Genomic DNA, 19,989 nt, shown 5'->3' with positions numbered 1-19,989 from the left:
GAAATTCAATTGCATGCCAAAGAACTCTTGGGAGGGGAAAAACAAGAAAAATGCAAATATCACTCGAACAAGAATTCTTATTTTATTGACTAAATCTCAGCTTACAGGAAGACAGTTGTATTGCAAAGACAGAACCGGGTACAAGTTCTAGTGCTGTGGTCATCTACTCACTAAAACGCCACAAAAACCATGATGCTTTGAAATACAGCTATGTCACCGGACAGAAAGACACTGGAACGCCATTACAGCACGTCACAATATGAATAGGATGAGGAGGCAGCGGTGGCTGACTCAGACGCTGGGAGGGAGCAAGGGGAAGGTGGCGTATGACAAATGCACATCTCACTTTCTAGTTTTGTGTCACTCATCTTCTCTCCCAGCTTGTGAACGGATGTATCCTCGTCTGCAGCGTACTGTATACTGCACTGGTATTTCATCTGAGCACAGTGCTTGTACCACAAGTTCTAGTGAATCATTTACTTAAAATTATTCTGATAGGAAACTACAGCAGTACTGGGCATGTCTTTCAAAATAAAGATTTACTTTTTGGTATTTTGATATTCTGTGTTTTGCTTGCTAACTCATAAAACAGGGACTGCAACTGATCATCATTCATTCATTAGAAATAACATCCTGTTGGCTAATTGTCTATAACTAACAACAGCAGTTACTTTGGATTGTTAGGTTAGACTGGAGGTTTGGGTATAATGTTTTATAAGACAACATGATAAAAAGTCAAATTTTCTGTTTTAAAGAATGTTGGCAAGACGATGCTAAAACATCTGACTTTACCAATAGCTCTGTCTCCACTATCAAAATGTTAGCTAGCTAATTTAGCTACGGATGGTTCCATGCTTGGAAAAAAGAAGCAAGGCTAAAGAAGAAAATTGAATATTTCAATTTCAAAATACCCGACATTAGGGGTATAATAAGCTAATGTTGATCTCTTTACTAATGCAAGAGAATAATTCAGAAAAATCAAGCTGAATGACACCAAACTAAGACAGCTTAAAAACACTGAATTCAGGGGTTGTTTGACACAGATGAAAAAAATCCTGGATCCTGTTTGCTAAACACAATTAGCTTTCTTTTCAAAACTCAACTGCCTACATAGCATAAAAGTAAAGGGAACCTTTCATTCATTTTCATGTCTTTGTCATAAACATACTGTTACAGTGTTAGATACTCATATTAAGGATGCTTAGATAGTGAGGTCTTTGGATGTATAATGCCTGTGAGCTGAAAACTACCTTAAAACTTGTTTTAAACACTCAGGTTCTGATAGCTACCCTTGGATCAATATGACGTCATGAGAGGGAGGTGATATACTCAATACAGTCATCCCAGGAACATAGCTTTAGCTGCAGACACTGTCATCCCACCTGTCTGCTGTTCAAACCTTCTGTTTACAATCGGCAGCCAATCAGAAGAAAGTTGTCTTAGAGGGGAGGAGCTAAAGTAGCTTGTTTCAGTTTAAAATAAATAACAATTACTTTGAAAGGAGCAGAATAGGTCCCCTTTAGTTATAGCAAATCTCAACTTAGCTTAAAGGAAAATGAAATATTGTAGAGCAGCATGAGAGCCTGTGTAGCCCAGAATGTGCCAAAGAAACAAAGGCTCTATTAGGGCCATTTATTGTGTTTGAAATGAGGTGAAAGCCACCAGAAGTTTTACTAGATGCTTGGAAAGAGTAATGAGCTGCTGGCAATCTGCAGTCTTATCATTTAATATCACCGAGCCCTACGTACTGGCCCTTTAACCGAGGTACAGAAATAGTATTAAAGGTGGCCATGGTGTCCATGTCTGAAAAGTGAAACCATTAAAGAGGTGCTTTAAACCCAAACTGTTTATACTGACCACCAGGCGATGATCCCTGTGGCTAAAATAGGAATTCCAGTCATTTGTGGTAAATGGAAAAAAAAACATCATTCGTTTCACTTTGCAAATTTTTGTCAGAAAAGCGAATTATGGAGGCCATGCTCATCGGCCAGTGACTTGTGACTGACAAAAAGCATAACATCGCTTCATAGTCAGATCCACCTCTCGCTTGACACATCTGCTTTCCGAGCAAGAGCAAAGTGGTGACGCTGAAAACACTTACCTCAAGACTTTATAACAGAAAATTCACAAACCAATCAATAATAATGTCTACACTACTGAGAGACTGATTTGGTGTCGGCTCTTTTTTACGTAACAAGAATTGTCAATAAAACCTTCCACGTGTCTCTATTTACAGGAATCCTCACGTTGCTTATCGTTGCACGTTGCCATGGGTGCTTCAAGCACATCACGTTTATTTGGGAAGAGCGCGAATGTTGAAAGATGGTTTCGGAGTGAACGCTGCAAAGGAACAATGACGCGATGAGGTAATGTGGCTTCATACGGTCATGCGAGTGTGGGATGTGCTTGGGCTCGCACGGTTTAGTCCGCACAGCACAGCGCTGCTTGAAGTTGACAGATGGGGAGCAGTGTCCGCATCAGGACCGTCCTTTGTTCTGAATCAGGAGGCTGCCGATGAGGTCAGAGATTGTCACAAGATGCAGTTATTTACTCTCTCGCTGATCCAACGCATCATGCGGAGGGGCTGAGCTGGTCCTCTGTCAGATCCGAGCTGAGGCTACTGACGTGTTGTTTGTCACTGGTATACTAACTACAACTATAGAGTGCTACAGCCTGTGACGGGATAAACACTGAGCAGTTTTTCACAAGAGGGCTTTAGCACATACAGTTTCATGCAGTTTATGTCTGAAAAGCAACACAGAGAACATCCATTCACACACTACGCATGATCCACCCCCCCAAAGAAAAATAATTCAATTGATATTCACGAAGTCAAAAAGGAATGGATTAGTTTTGTTGTTGTTTTTTAAATCCAAAAGCAAAACATTTAAGTCCCTACATTTGATTCAAATTCAAATCTCTCGCTCTGTCTTCATGCTTAGCTTTTTTTTTTTAGTTCCTGAAGGTGGTGAGATGAGCACACAACATTAATAGCATTACAAATACATCACACTGGATAGAAACTAAGTAAGTATATTCAGATTTTTTTTCTTTTAGCCCTAGGATGTCTCAAGAGGTCATAACAGCAATATTCACTCTGGGACATGATGCAAGAAATTGTGCTACTGCAAAAAAAAAAAATCACGTCACAACATTTTACCTTTTTTTTCCTCCTAAAGCCGGTTCAGATTCGAAGTTTGAATTACTCGTCATGCAGTTTATAAAAAGTGACTCTTGAGTGTTTGCTTTTTTTCCCCCTGCACTTAATTGGAACAGATCATTTTTCTTTTTCAGACAAAGTTTAAAAGAAAACACATTTTTAGGTGAAGGTCTGGATGAAAACGTGAGCAAAGCAGACAGATCTTTTTCTTGTTCTCTTTTGGAAAAACGCTTCAAAGGAACACCATACAAACGGAATTTCAGGAGTGAGTAGAAAAAAGTCTTCCAACTGTGAAGTAGATATGTTTATGGTGAAGAGCAGAGACATCGCACGCATTCGCTCCATCTAGTCTGAGATGAAGGAAAGCTGTAGATCATCTCACATAATGCGCAAGTATTCAGTATGTACAGCAGCATACCACACCTGTTACACAGCTATACCTCAACACCATATCACAATGCTGAGTCGAATGGGAAACAAAGAGAGCTACCTTACAAAAAAATAGAAAAAATAGATTGTGTAGTCTTTTTTTTTCTTCTTTTTTTAAAGATTCAAATAAATAATAAAATTCTCAAAGAAAAATTAAACTACTTGTTTTAGATTCGACGCACACGGACACATTCACACTTTCATATTTTTGTTACAAGTAAAACACTGAAACCACGGCTCAGTCAGTCTTTTTATCTTGTAAGTTGTTAGCTTGAGCTCTGTTTCGGTCAAAAACACGAATCTTTTGTCCCTTGGCTTCTTAAAAAAAAACTTCTTATCAGTGTTGAAGAGATCACGAGGAGTTCTGCCCAACTCCTGCTGACTTTTTTATCTTTTTATGTTATTTTAATTCATTTTTTTTGCTGCAAGTATTGCTTTAAGGAATATATTTTGGTCTTCTTGTCAGATCGATTTAGTGGTGAAATCTCTAATGTAGCGTTTTTTTCTTCATTTTTCTACACTTGCATTTTGAACGTATCCTTGAATTCCAAGTGTTAAAACAGGACATTCGACCAATCATGAGGAATGTGTGCGTTCTACAAAGACGTCCTCGGAAGTCCTCCGGCGCGTGTGTGTCTGCGCTCTTCCTTTCCCACAATGTTTAAAACAGGAGACGTGTTAGTACTTTGTTATCGCTTTGTTTCTTTTCCCATGCATGAACATCTACGTGGTTGGATGAGAGGTATAAAAGTGTGTGCCGGTGAGCCCTGACATGCTCAGACGCAGATTTCTATGGGTGTCGGCACTAGCATGCGGCCGCCAGGTGAGCCGTTTTCTCGGGGCATTCGATCGTAGCTGTTGGTGGATGACACGGAGCTGTTGGTGGAGACGGACACGAAATGGTGGCCCCCGCCGGGTTCCATCATCCCTCCTTTGGCCCCGCTGCCTCCGCTCCCCCTCTTCACCGCCATTGGCAACATGGGAGAGAGGGGCGACACTGGGGAGCGAGGTGACAGAGTCTGCTGCTTCATCCTCTCCACGAGAAGCTCCTCGTCTTCTTCCCCGGACGATGATGACGAGATTGTGCCGTCCACCTCCCCTCGGACTCCTCCTCCCCCTCCACCTCCTCCACCGCCGCCGCCGCCTCCGCCTCCGCCACTAACTCTTTCGCCGCCACCTCCAGCAACCGTGTTGCCATTGTTGTTATCGTTCTCCGCGTCTAACATCCAGGAGTGGCTGAAGTACCCGAACACTTCTTTGACGGAGCAGCGGCGGTCCTGCTCCACCGATAGCAGGCGGCGGAACATGCGAAGGGCCTGCTCGGTGAAGCGCCTCCACTGCGACGGCACCGTGTTCGTCCTCCTCCTCTGCCAACGGATGAACTCCTGGTAGAAAGAGTCAGAGGGCAGAGCCTTCTCCCAAGGGAAGTTACCGGTCAGCATGCAGAACAGCAGCACACCGAAGGCCCAGACGTCAGTGCTGTAGTCCACGCAGAAGCCCTCGTGGCGGGACACATCGCAGAGCTCCGGAGCTGTGTAGGGGATGGTGCCGCTCACCTGGAGGGGAAACCCAACAGGTTACAGTCACTGGAGGAAACGTGTGCGAATATAAAAACGTACAAAACTCAAACACCACTCACTCTTTTCACTGGTGAGCCAGCCCGGCGAGTCATTCCGAAGTCAGAGAGCTTGACCTTGCGGCACTCTCGGTCAAAGATGAGGATGTTTTCAGGCTTAATATCCCGATGGACCAGCTTCTTACAGTGCAGGTAGTCCAGAGCGATGGCTACTTGGTGTACACAGCGCTTTGCTACTGTTTCAGGAAGACCGACCTTGAGGGCCAAAGAAAGGAAAAGCACTATTTTATTCAGAGGATTTTACAGTTTTAAGCCAACTTTCTTCTGACTGTGGATCAGTAATCATCTGTATTACTATCGTTATCTGCGAATCAGCACCTGTGGAGGAATTATATCGAAGAGGTCTCCCGCCACGGCATACTCCTGTGCAAACACGTAGTACTCGTCGGTCTCGAAGGCGATGCCAAACATGTTGATGATGAAGGGGCACGGAGACAGGTACAGGGAGATGCTGTACTCCCGTAGAAAAGACTTCAGCTTGGTTGTCTTCTTCTTCAGGAACTTCAGTGCCATTTTTGTACCTTTTGGGAAAAATACAGATGTTTTTTTTACAGATGCACAAAAAACCCATTTTTGTATCACGACTTTACTGAGGTGTTATTTTAAATTACTCACTTATTTAGATTTTGTTGAGGCTTAAAGTTAAACCCCTGTGCTGATTGGAGTGGCTGAACTGAAACTCTTTGAATTCAATTCGGCGTTATTTATGTCACTAAATCACATCAACAGGGGCCTTAAGACGCTTTATATTGTTAGGTAAAGACAGAGAAAACCCCCGAAATCAGATGACCCCCTTCAAGCAAGCAATTGGTGACAGTGGAAAGGAAAAACTCCCTTTTAACAGGAAGAAACCTCCAGCAGAATTAGGCTCAGGGAGGCGCAGCCATCTGCCGTGACCAGTTGAGGGTGTTGTCGTTTATGTTTGTGGTGGTGGTTACTGATGGAGCATTTTTAATTGACCATTTTAGAAAATAATCGGCTGTGAGGTGCACCCTATCCAAGAAGACAGTGCTTGAGATTTCTGCTATTTTAATTATTAGTCTGTAACTTTTCACTAAGGAGGTTTCTGTCTGTACATTTATGAATGCAGTTATTTAACCAAGCTTGCAATTTAGCACTCCATCCTCTAATCTAACTATTAACACTTCTGTCTAAACAAAGTGACATCTCATTAGGAGCCAAAAGCGAAATTACACTTAAGGTGCAGAGACCAAAACAAAAAGGTGACAGCGCAATCACTTAAGACGTCATGTACTCTGTGGTGGTCCCTTACCTCTGATCTTGTGAATGACCAGATCCACCTTGCCATAGGTTCCCTTGCCCAGCTCTCTGATCACCTCATAGTACTTGTTGACCTCTAGTCTCTCCAAATTTTGGGCAGCAATCAGCTGCAGCTCATCCAGGATGTCCATGTTGGCTCGAGAAACCAGCGGAGAGGAGGTCATGGTGCGGACTGCTTCAGGGTGCAAAAAAAACTGACTCGGGTAGGACAGGAGCAGCAATAGCAGCTAACAGCTGGTGTCACTGTACAGAAAGAAGAGAGGAGAAACATTTTGAAAATTGCTTCATCCTTCTACTCTTCCTCATTTCAAGTACAACAAGTTGGCTGTGATAGGACGGGCACACGAAGAGAAAAACACGCTCTCGTCCTCTTGTGGGACCAAAACAGGAGAATGTGATATGTGATGTTTGTGTTGCATTCCAAGGTCGGCAATGCACAGCACGCTGTCGACACCGAAGCTCACAGCGTGCTGCTCTGATCTGCAGTGTGATAGCCGCTGAAAATGCTAATTATCTGCAGTGAAGGCTTAAGTAATTCTAAATGCTACTCACCAAGGGGGATACCAGAGCTGAGCTGTGAGCTGAGTCACACACACACACACACACACACACACACACACACACACACACACACACACACACACACACACACACACACACACACACACAGGCAGCCAATAACAGTCCTTTCTAGCAAATCCAATTCCTGCTGCAGTGTGATTATTCTTAGTGATTGCTTCCCTTTTTTCTCTTCCTGAGCGGCTGGACCTGCCAAGCACTGACCCTCACTGATCCAGGCGAATGTGGAGGAACTATAGGAGCGCGCACACACACAAGCACACACACACTCGTTACACAACCCGAGGTGCTGGAAAGCAGCCACTCTATATGAGCAGACACTTGGATTGGCTTTATATTTACAGCAGCCTCCTCATCATCAACACACTCGCCTGCCATTCCATGTACTTCACATATCTCATATTCTCCGCACACATCCACAGATGGATAACATTTCATTGCGCAGTCTGGTTTTAGATGCAGAAAGTAACATTCAGTTGTATGCATCACAACGTTAAGTTGCCAAATATGTGATCAAACACACACACACACAGCAATGTGCTACTTTAAGTACCCCGTCGCCCCTCCACAGCCCTCTGTGTTCTCTGTGGGAGTGTAATCTTTTTTGCGTGTGAAGCGGACAGGAAGAGAGGCTGACGGCAGCAGGTGAGGAGAGATGAGTCAGTTTGGGTGATAAATGGCAGTACAGAGAGGATGTACTGTATCTCTCTCTCTCCTCTAAATAAAAGCTCTTGGGTGCATGTGATAAAAACACACATGCACAGGAGGGAGTTGTAAACAGAGGAGACCATTTGTTTCTGCCGGGGATCAGAAGTGCTTACTGTAGCACTGCAGGATTGTGCCTCGTTCTTTTTCTGTGAGTGTGCGTTTGGCTCTGGTATGTTATCAAGACAACATTCATAAACGTACAATGTATATTCAGTCAATAATAACTACTTAAAGCTGCAAATTCAACCAAGCTAGCTGTTTTGAGTGAAAACTGGGGCAGTAAATTTGAACTTTTCCTTTTTTTTCCCATTTAGCTCCATCAAAAAGTGCTAAATAACTGAATAAACAGTTTAAACTGATTTTCCAATAACTAATTAATTATTTTACAACAAGAATTACAGTTATGAGTAAATAGTGATATAGTGATTTAAGTGTTGCTAACAGTGTTATCTCTCTGTAGATGAGGAACCCAGATAAGCCACAGATATTGACACTCTGCAATGCTTAGAGCTAATTAGCACCAGTTAGCAAGCGCTAATGAGTCCTAAAGATGCTAACAGCTGCCACAAGGATGGAAAGGGATTGTATTTCTCACATTGTTGTAGTTCTATCCTTTATAATATAAAGTTCCACTGTTTGAATAAAACCAAACTAGATTTAAACGTGCAAAAAGACGTGCTGTGGTGGTTTGTACGTCACAGCAAGAAGTTTCTGGGTCCAACTCCACGGGGCAGCTTGGACTTTTCTGGAGCTTTTTGGTTTCCCCCCACAGACATGCATGGTGAGTTCATGGGTGAATCTAATCTGTGTTAGCCCTATGATAGACTGGCAATCCCACCTCTCATCCTATGAAACCTGTGAAAGGCTGAAGTCCAACTACAACTGTGAATTGGGTAAGTAGAAGAAAATGGATAAAAAACTAAAGTTGTGGACGCAGTAAACATGTTGCAAAAAAGGAGGAAACATGCACACTATTTGGCACCAAGTGTATCTTCAGAAAAATGGGAATTACAGTGGCTGTGAAGATACCACATATGACCCAGGTTGACAAAAAGGCCCAGTAATCATCTCCTGAACCCGTATCTATTAATGCCATTGAACTGGTTCAGTTGTCCAGCACAGTCTGCAGACCTTTAACGACTGGCTAATGAGATTTAACTTATTTCGTACCTCTTTACCCAGGACTCCCTGGAAAGCAGTATTAATACTGAATTGATTTCTGCCTTAGGTCTGATGATCTTGACTAGATTGAGTCCCTAATCATTTTAAGCATAACCGGATTAACACACTTCCACTGTGCTCGACCAATTCGTTTAATGGAGCCAAACTTCCAGCCTGATTTCATTAGGTGTACACAACCAGGAGAGAGCACGGAGCGAATTTCAGCTTTGAGAATAAACTGGTTTCATGAAATCAAAGTAAAAGGAAAATTTTGACAAGGTACAGCAGCTTGTGTGGTTAGTTGCAGCAGTGATCTGCAAACTGTTCCCACAGCTCTTATTAGCAGATCTAGAGCTTAAGTTTTTCCAGCTAGTATGTGCAAAAAAAAAGTCTGTGATGTAGGTCAAGCTACAGTCTCAAAGTTCAGAAGATTCTGCATCTTTATATATTTAATATTCACATGAAGATGGTGTGTGTGTGTGTGTGTGTGTGTGTGTAGACCAGACAATCCCAGCATTCATCACACTCTGCCTTTATCTAACACACTCTGTTTTCAGGTCTTTTTTTTTCCTTTTCCAGCTTCTATAGACCTGTGTGTTTTTTGGCCTGCTGCTGTATGTGTGTGCTTTCGTTTACCACAAATAAAACTGCATCTGTATTTATATAGAAGCAGTAAGACTCGTGTAGCTCAGTGAGTCATCAGGCCAGGATAAATGTCGGCTCTCCGTGTGGAGGGGAAGTCTGCAGTCCCACTGCGTGAGTGCATCACATAGGCTCACCTTTAACAATAGAAACAACTCGATGCAAAAGCAGCTGCGTGTCGCAAGTGCTTTGCATCGCTGGTAGGAACAACTGCAGAGCAGCTGGATGGGTAAAATGAGATTATCAAAAGGGTTCAAATTTGGTATTTTCCCTGCAGCTCATGTTCAAATAATGCTGGGAAACTTTTCAGGATGAGGTGAAGGAGAATGGCAGCCTCTGTCTCACACCACTGTTGTTGTACTTTTTGGTGTTTAGGAGTATAAATACATAAACAGATGTATTAAGTTAGGGGCAACTGCATACCACATACTGTAAGTTTATACAAAGTTATCTAATGTTGAAATAAGCCTTTCACATATTAATTATTTGTTGTAATCATCTTCAACATTCGCTCCACAACACATTATTATACACATTGTTCATTTTCCCCAAAGCATATCATTGATCCATTCATCTCAAAGCGAATTAATCGTCAACAATTGCTATAATTGTTTAATATTTAATAAATTATTCGTCAATCAGAATCAGAATCAGAATACTTTATTGATCCCTGGGGATCCCTGTCAAGCACAAATAAGAACCACACGCTGAGTCCAGTGTATTATTGTGAAAGGAATATTTCTGGTTCTTTTTATACAATGTGAAGATGCTAACCTGTGTCATGGTAAATTCAGATTTTCTGGTGTCTAGTTTGGGACAGTTTTATACTAAACCTAAAAAGTCAGTTGACAGATTAATGCTTGTGTTTGTCGTCCTTTCCTGCAGACTGTTCTCTCCAACAGCCTGCAAAATTCAACGTTCTGGGAACAGACACAAAATACAGCATGTTCCTTTCAGCTGACCACATCCCCCCAGCCCTCCCCACTCGCTCAACACTGACCCTCTGTGCCACCAGGTTTAACACTCTGTGGAAACAGAGCAGCGACCAGGGGCCGCAGCTGACTAAATCCCAGACTGCTTATGCAACCAGCGGGCCGAGCCGGAGCACATTCGACGAGCCAAGGCAACGATCACAGCCACGTCCACCCCCACTGATGCAGCCGCGCTGCCCTCCAACAATAACAGTTTAATTTTTTTTGCATTTTAGTGACTGTTTCTGTTCTCCTGATAGATGTGCTGCGAAGAAACACATTCCTGCCTTCCACGTGAGAAACTGCAGCAACAAAAATATTTAGCCTTTAAATGTTCTTGACACGTTTGATTTGTCTTCTATTTATTAAAAAAAAGCTGCTGACTGCTGCACACGCACATAATCAAAGTGACTGTGACTGTGTGTAAATGTGCACTGGCAGGGAGCAGAGGGACGCCAGCACACAGGGACTGTTGAGTAGCAAAACACCAGTCAGTGTGTGTGTGTGTGTGTGTGTGTGTGTGTGTGTGTGTGTGTGGAAAGTGAACAAAAACAGAATGTGGTTGCCAAAATCTCTAGTACCTACTTATATTACAGCTCCTCAGCAGTAGATATTTACACCTTAGTTTGATTTTACAGATTTTATTTAGAACGTTTTAAAGGCCTGAAATCAAAATCAAGCAAATTTTACTAATAAAAAAAAAAGTCCACAATAAAATGATTAAATAATAATAATAATTTTAAAAGGGATCAAAATAAACAGTAAATAATACAAATTGAAATCCTAAAAGTAAAAGAGCACTTGGAGAAATTAAAAAAAATATATGTTCCTACTTATTTTTGGAGTTTGGGGGACAAGAAAGCCCTGTCGCCTGTACGAGCCAATTGGGAATTCTGAATTACTAGAAGGTGCTGATCAACAGACCTAAGTGAGAGGCATAGGACATGAGAAACTAAAGGATTTGAGAGTTAACACAGGCGAGCCCGTGTAAACACTTACACGCAAGCAACAATATTTTAAAATGAATCCTGTACTTCCCAGGAAACCAGTGTAATAATTTAAGAATGGGTGACGCTTCCGTGTATCTTTCAGGAGTCTAGCAGCTGCAGTCTGAACCAGCTGCAGACATGTTTTAAGTGTTTTGCTCAACCCAACATATAATAACTTGTAGTAATCCAATCTAGATGTAATGAAATCATGGATTACTTTATCAAGGTCATGAAAAGAAAGAAGTTTTTAACTATATTTAATATCTCAATTGAAGAAAGCTGGCTATAACTGCTGTGATCTGTCTAATTAAGGAGATGAATCAAAGATAACACCCAGACTTTAAACCTGAGGTTTAAGAAATGATTCCTAAGTCTCAAGATCTAAAGGGATAGTGGAAAATGTAACTGGCTGCTTATTCGCCGGAGGAATCACTAAAATTTCAGTTGTACTATCACAGGGTTGAGCGCTGTTTATTAAAGCCACATTCTAACCTCAGCAGAGGAGTTGGAGACGGGTTTAAGAGGGAGGTAAATCTGGGTTTCATCTGCAAAAAAGTGGTAAGGAACATGATGGGTTTTTAAAAAAAATAAACCCAAAAGGTGTGTGTACAACTGAAGTGGACCAAGAATGGAACCTTGAGGTACACCACTGGTTAAGGGGGTAGTTTTAGAAGAATAACTGCCAATGCTAATGGAAAACCACCTACAACTCAAATAAGACTTAAACCAGTTCAAAGCCATCCAACAAGTAACAACACAATGAGTGTTCAAGATGTTGTAGTCCACTGTATCAAACACAGTGGTAAGATCCAGTAATATACGTATAGCATTAACTAGCATCAACAATAAACAGGAGATCACTGAAAACTCTTAAAAGAGCAGATGCGATGAATTTGACTGAAAAACCTCACCAATATCATTGGTGTGTAAAACAGACGGCAGCAACAACTAGCAGAGACTTAAAAATCTTAATTAGTATTTATACTATGCTAACTAGGCTATATTCAGGGCTTCGTCTTCATATTTAGCAAACAAAATTTAACTTGGTATTTGGATTTTTTTAATCAAAATTGAATAAGGAAGATCTATCCTCTCAAAATCCTTATGGTAATACTGGTTATTTTCCATCTTCAACTAATTCAAATTCACCAGTCTTATCCATCAATCGTCCTACCCGCATCTTCAAGCCAGTCAACCTAGTCCCTGTTCTTTAGAATCATTATTTAAACTCCTTCCCATCACCTCCTCATCCGGGTTATTCGGTCTACTTAAAGGTATCTGCTCACTCAGCTCTCCACCCGGCCCCTAGTTTAAGTTCAGCTGGCATCTCATCAACACAATATATAGGCACTGTGGATGAGCATTGAGGCATTGATTACATGATTTATCCAAAATAATAGCTTAGATCGGCTTGTATAGATTGGCTATAGGGTGTAACCCTTCATTTTTCTAAGCAAGTCCCCAAAATTGCCCAGTATAATCCAGCAAACATAGACAGCAGGTAGACCAGTCAGAATGTAAACATTCTGGTCTTGTATCATCCTCCAATCACTAAAGGCTTCGGCTTTCAGCAGGTCTGCATCGTCACCTGCAGTGTGTGTGCTCAGACAGCACTCACTGAAGGGACAACCACTGTCACTTTAGTGTAACAGAGCTTAGATAGCGGAAAGGAACAGACATGCATTAGCTCCTGCAGATACCTGACTGCCAACCCCCCTCCTCCACCCCTTCCTCCTCCTGCAAAACACGGGATGCATAGTGGGGGTGAGGGAGGGCTTTTAGATGTTGTGTTGTGATCAATAATACAAATTCCACTACACAATCCGATACTGTAAACAACCTAAAATGCTTACAATCAATGATATTGTTGCTTGCCAGAGATCAATGACATTAGAAAATGTACATACAACATAGAGAAGAAATCACAGTTTTGTTTTCAGTGTGAGCGCTGCTGTATGGCATTGGCCTAATGATGCACTGCATGCACACATCATAGCGGCACACACAGTAACGGAGCCTGGTTGGTCAGGGTGCAGGTGAGGATAAACGGTCAGCCCGGGTTTAATTCGCTACTCACCTTTCAGTTGATACCCATATGGAGACTGTGAAGTCCGCCCTGTCGGCCCAGGCTGCTACTGGTAAACACACAGGGAGATGAGAGCACATACTAAGACCAGGTGAGCCCAGAGAAACGTCTGATATCGGTGTCCAGCGAGAAGCCTCCGAGCAGCGTCGGTGGATGTGGTGTCGAGCATCCTGCAGCTTCCTCCGGCTCTGCGTCCTATTGTCTCCGCATCGCTCTGTCCTCTAGGATGGGAGGAGAGGAGAGGCAGGGGAGGAGAGACAAAGCCCTCCCCCTCCTCGCTGGCCCGGCCAATCGCAGCGCTGCTCCGCTGGGAGCCGCCGCTGCTCGCTGTCTCCATACAGACTATGGTACATTCAGGGATGATGGGAAATCCAACTTCTTCCAAATACAGTCAAATAAATAAATATGTTACCAACAGATAGCTTGAACTAGCTATTGGCTATTTTTAATAATAGCTAGAAAAAAAACATCATTGTTATATTATTATTATATTTGTTTTTACATAATTTTCTCTGGGATTAATAAAGCATTCTGATTCGTAAACGTTTACGTAAACAGACTTTGCTGTGTATTTTTCTATGAACTGTCTTTAGGTGATGTCATTTGAGGCAGTGTTGGTTAGTACAAAGATATATTAAGGCTTTTGTGCCAAGAATAAATACATAAATAAATGGAGTGGTCTGTCCCAGCTATCACGGCCGAGAGGCAGGGTACACCCACAAATAAAGACAGACAACAATTCACACTTTATCCTAAACCCATATATGTCTTTGGACTGTGAGCGGAAGCTGGTGTACCGAGAGTGGCCCCACACAACCCCCTATGAATAAGCACTTGGTGACAATGGGAAGGAAAAACTCACTTTTAACAGGAAGCAACCTCCACCAGAATCAGGCTCAGGGCGGGACGGCCTGGTTCTGGGGGAGGGAAGAAGAAAGGACAAAAGACACAAGAGAGCTAGAGATTAATAAAAACTAACAATTAAATACAGTGTGATGTATAAACACATAGCGAGTGTAAAAAGGGTGAAAAAGAAACATTCAGTGTGTCATGAGAAACCTCCAGCAGCATAGAGCTATTGATGTGTAACTAAAGGAGGATTCAAGGTCACCTGATCCATCCATAACTGTAAGCTTTATCAAAATGGAAAATTTAAGCCTAATCTTAAAAGTAGGGCGAGGGTGAGAGGGTTCATGTCTCCTGAATCCAAACTGGGAGTTGGTTTCACAGAAGTGGGGCCTGAGAGCAGAAGGCTCTGCCTCCCATTCTACTTTTAAATACCCTAGGAACCAAAGGTAAGGGAGCAGTCTGAGAGTGAATTGCTCTTCTGGGGTGATATGTTACTGTGAGGTATTATAGATGGGCCTGATTATTCAAGACTTTGTATGTGAGGAGAAAGATTGTAAAATTGTTACATTTAAATCACTTGGAGACAGAATGTTTCTAATTTTAGAGATAGTGTGTATCACACAATGGAAATTTGTATTTGTCTTTTATAACTGGTATTATTTGTGAGCGTAGATTTTATTTGGATTATATTGGACGTTTTTAGTGTTTTTGTATGATTTTTTTTTTTTTTAATCCACTGCGGCCTACTAGCTGTCAAATGGACTTGATAAAGAAGAGGGTAGGCCCAGATATGAAAAGGAAGGAATGCGTGGAAGCCAAGCGTGTGAAGGAAGGACCTGTCGCCCGATTGTCAGGTGAGACGGCTCGTGTGAGGATACCGAGCCAGTCCTGACAGCAGAAAAGGCGACAGTGGGAAATAATGCATGTGATCGACAGCAGGGCAGAGGTGCGCAGCTCGAGGGTGGAGCACAAGCTGAGCTGTGAATGGACGAGCCCAGTGGAGGGACGAGACGGAGATGGGAGGCTTCTCCTTGTCCTCCTGGGACCAGGTTGGCGTGGTCCCTGCTCCAAAGAAAAATTGCTCACCTGTTTTCAAACACGAGGTACATTCGCCCTGGCTTTGTAGGACAATGCATCGCGGGACTGTGGGGGATTTTAGTGCACAAAAAACTGGCTCACATAAAGACATCCCCAGGAAAGGAAGACCACGAGTCACCTCTGCTGTTGATCCGACTCATCCGAGTCACCAACCTCAGAAATTGCAAGTCAGAGACCAGATAAATGCCACACAGAGTTCCAGTAGCAGACACATCTTTACATCAACTGTTCAGAGGAGACCGCATGAATCAGATCTTTATGGTCATATAGCTGCTAAGAAACCACTACTGCTTGTTGCTAAGGAAAAGCAACAAGCGAACAGATTTGTTTGGACCAAGAAACATAAGGAATGGAGATTAGACCAGTGGAAATCTGTGCTTTGGTCTGATGAATCCAAATTTGAGATCATCGGTTCCACCCGCCGTGTCTTTGTGCGACACAGAAAAGGTGACCGGATGGTCTCTACATGCATGGTTCCCACCGTGAAGCATGGAGGAGGAGGTGTGATGGTGTGGGGGGGCTTTGGTGGTGACGCTGTTGGGGATTTATTCACAACTGTGGTGTGCAAGATGGCCTGGCCTCCAGAGTCACCTGACCTAAACCCAGTCGAGATGGTTTGGGATGAAGAGAGAAGACAAAAGGGCCAACAAGTCCTCAGCATCTCTGGGAACTCCTTCAGGACTAATGGAAAACCATTTTAGGTGACGACCTCATGAAGCTCATTAAGAGAATGTCAGAAGTGTGCAAAGCAGTAATCAAAGCAAAGAGCAGCTATTTTCAAGAGTCTAAAATATAAAATTCTGCATTATTCCATATGTGTTCGTTTGTGGTTTTGATGCCTTTAGTGAAAATCTACAATGTAAATAGTCATGAAAATAAAGAAAATCTTAAATGAGAAGGTGTGTGCAACTTTTGACTGGTAGTGTAGATCAAGGAAATTATAGGTCATCCAGGTCTTTAGTGTCTCATTCCTGCAGTTTAATTAATTGTGTCATCTGGCTTCATGGATATAGCTGGGCATCATCTGCATAGCAGTGAAAATGTATGAAATGCCTTCAAAGGATACTGCCCAGATAGAAAAGCAGAAAGGCTTGTTTCCATTGTGAGACTTGAAAGGCGACTTCTGTGTGTCCAAAAGTAAAGTGTTAACAACTTTTTATCATTTAACTTAGCAGCTACTGGCACGTCTTCCGTGGCGCAAGCAGAGTCTGGGGACAAAGGGGATGACCCACCAATCTCTGGGGGCAAGGTCACCGAGGCAGTTAAACAACCCCTTGGTGGCAGAGCCCCTGGGGTGGACGAGGTCTGCCCCGAGTTCCTGAAGGCTCTGGATGTTGTAGGGCTGTCTTGGTTGACACGTCTCTACAATGTTGTGTGGAGATCAGGGGCAGTAACCCTGGACTGGCAGGCCGGGGTGGTGTTCCCCATCTTTAAGAAAGGGGACCGGAGGGTGTTTTCCAACTACAGGGGAATCAGTCAAAGGAGCTTGCAAAGAAACACTCCTCAGCCTCCCTGGGAAAGTCTATGCCAGGGTGCTGGAGAGGAGAGTTCGTCCGTTAGTCGAACCTCGGATCCAGAAGGAACAATGTGGTTTTCGTCCTGGTCGTGGAACACTGGATCAGCTCTTTATCCTCTCAAGGACACTCGAGGGCGCATGGGAGTTTGTATGTGGAATGTGTTATGAAGGCATTTGACCGTGTCCCTCAGGGTGTCCTGTGGGGGGTGCTCCGGGAGTATGGGGTGTCTGGCCCATTGCTACAGGCGATTCAGTCCTCATACAACCGTTGCAAGAGATTGGTCCGCATAACCGGCAATAAGTTGGACTCACTCCTGGTGGGTGATGGGCTCCGCCAGGGCTGTCCTTTGTGACTGATTCTGTTCATAATTTTTATGGACAGAATTTCTAGGCATAGCCAAGTGGCGGAAGGCTTCCACTTCGGTGGTCTCAGGATCTCATCTCTGCTTTTTGCAGATGATGTGGTTCTGTTGGCTTCATCAGGTGATGGCCTCCAGCTCGCCTTGGAACGTTTCGCAGCCTAGTGTGAAGCGGTGGGAATGACAATTAGCACCTCCAAATCTGAGGCCATGGTCCTCAGTCAGAAAAGGGTGGAGTGCCCACTCTGGGTTGGGGACGAGTTCCTGCCCCAAGTGGAGGAGTTTAAGTATCTCTGGGTCTTGTTCACGAGTGACGGGAGAAGGGAGCGAGAGATCGACAGACGGATTGGTGCAGCGGTCGCAGCGATGCGGATGCTGGACCGGTCTGTTGTGGTGAAGACAGAGCTGAGTGTAAAAGCGAAGCTCTCAGTTTACCGGCCGATCTATCTCCCTGCTCTCACCTATGGTCACGAGCTGTGGGTAGTGACCGAAAGAACGAGATCGCTGATACAAGCAGCGGAAATGGGCTTCCTCCGAAGTGTGGCTGGCCTTTCCCTTAGAGATAGGGTGAGAAGTTCGGCCATTCGGGAGGGGCTCAGAGTAGAGCCGCTGCTCCTCCACATTGAAAGGAGCCAGTTGAGGTGGTTCGGGCACCTGACAAGGATGCCCCCTGGGCGCCTCCTGGGTGACGTTTCTGGGCATGCCCCACCGGGAGGAGATTATATCTCTCAGCTGGCCTGGGAACGCCTTGGTGTTCCCCCGGACAAGCTGGAGGAGATGGCTGGGGAGAGGGAGGTCTGGGCTTCTCTGCTTGGGCTGCTGCCCCCGTGACCCGGCCCCACATAAGGGGAAGAAAATGGATGGAACTTAGCAGCTGACTAGTGAAACCCTTAACCCAGCTCTTAGATCAGGGCCCCGGGTTGTGAGCTGTTCTGATCAATATTTGTAGGGACTTAACAATGTGACAAAGCATTGCTTTCTTATTACATTTTTCTAATTGAAAGCTTCCCCGTGGAATTATTTTCAGTCTAAAACAAAGATGTAAATAATCACACCACAGGGGAAGTCTGGTCACATACCTTTTTCGCCATAAGAATAAAAATATTGCCCTTTTTAATTCTTTAAAAAATTAGGCTGGTACCTTTAAGGGAATACAGTGAAAGTACATGTGGATACATTTAGGTAAAAGATTCATTTTAATTGTGTTAACTCTACCAATTAAGGAGAGAAGAAAATCCAGCCACCTCTGCAGCTCTGCTTTAGATTTATGAATTAATGACATGTATTTCTCTTGGTAGATTCTGTCAAGTGAGGAACAAGCAGTTATACCGAGGTATTTGAAACTACCCAGGCAGTATCTGATCTGCTGTTCTGTCATGTTAATTGGAAATGCTTCACTCTAAGTGTAATTAATTTTAGAGCCCGAAATTGCACTTTATGAGCTGAGGAGTGCAAGTAAAAAATGGAAAGGAATTGGTCAGTTGAGCTATAAATACTAATAGATCATCTGCATAAAGTGCCAGTTTATGCTCCTCGTGCCTATTTTTATGCCTGTAATGGCGAATTCTGAACAAATAGCAATGGCTAATGTAGGGTTATTTATGAGAGAGAAGACAAATATGCTCCAATTATAAGTTTTCCCAATTTATAAACAAAACGGTTGGAATTTCAAACTAGTTTTACATGGCACCATGGACCTCCTCTCTCTGGCTCAGAGACAAAAGGCTGCCACGCCTAGGAAGTAAACACTTTTCATTTTGTGTGATAAACAGGATACTAAGGTGATTGGTCAAAACAGTTTAGGGTGGGCTTAGGTCTGATGTTGGCTCACGTTTCTTCTTCCGCAACTTTCTTGGCATCTCCTTATTTGGAGATGCCTCTTCAACCATTACCATGGCAACCACCTCTTACCCTCCTGTCAGACCTGCATAAAGAGAAAGGCAGAAAGAGTGCTTCTCCAACCCCAGACAGTTACGACTATGTTTACCTTCTGGTGCCTTCACTCCTCAAATTCCTTAGAGAGGGGGGCTCCTCTACTGTACTACTATACTAAACTATAGTATAGCCACCTACTTCTAATACTACTCTACAATGTTTAATTGTGTGCAATAAAGTATAAAACACAGTTATGTGATGCTAATTATAAGATATTAGCCTTAAAGATGAAAATAAATCCCACCTTTAATGGCTCTGTAACTATGTAAAACAAGGCAGGCGAGCTTGGAAATCCGTGCCTACAACCCGTCCGACAGAACTCCATTAGTCAAAATCCAGGATCTGGGACCATTGAAAAGCTTTTTAACAGATCTAATAAAGGAGTCCCCAAAATTCATGACCCTTAGAGTCTCAAAAAGAGAGCTAGGTTCAGTTCTGTCGAACGCCTGCTCAGCATCCATGGATAATATCACCAAGGGAAGCTCTCATTTTAGAAGTTTCAATTATATGAAACAGCCTCCGAACATTATCAGCTGCTTGCCTGTTTTTAACAAAATCTGTTCGGTCTGCTTGAATAATTTTAGAAATAA

The 19,989-nt window shown here is 43.2% G+C and overlaps 1 protein-coding gene across 1 annotated transcript; it reads right to left on the bottom strand.

The window, feature by feature from the left end:
- Positions 1–59: 59 nt before the first annotated feature.
- Positions 60–13,885, bottom strand: bsk146 (brain specific kinase 146). Its single transcript, XM_084938382.1, has 5 exons — positions 13,634–13,885; positions 6,499–6,749; positions 5,544–5,746; positions 5,229–5,420; positions 60–5,145 (listed from the first exon to the last, which is right to left on the bottom strand). The coding sequence occupies exons 2-5, from the start codon at positions 6,668–6,670 to the stop codon at positions 4,366–4,368; spliced, it is 1,347 nt and encodes a 448-aa protein (XP_084794508.1). The 5' UTR covers positions 6,671–6,749; positions 13,634–13,885; the 3' UTR covers positions 60–4,365.
- Positions 13,886–19,989: the final 6,104 nt, after the last annotated feature.

Source organism: Perissodus microlepis, chromosome 8, assembly GCF_051167445.1.
Source record: "Perissodus microlepis isolate ML-2025 ecotype Zambia chromosome 8, ASM5116744v1, whole genome shotgun sequence".
NCBI lineage: Eukaryota > Metazoa > Chordata > Actinopteri > Cichliformes > Cichlidae > Perissodus > Perissodus microlepis.
This window is presented reverse-complemented; position numbering and strand designations above follow the sequence as displayed.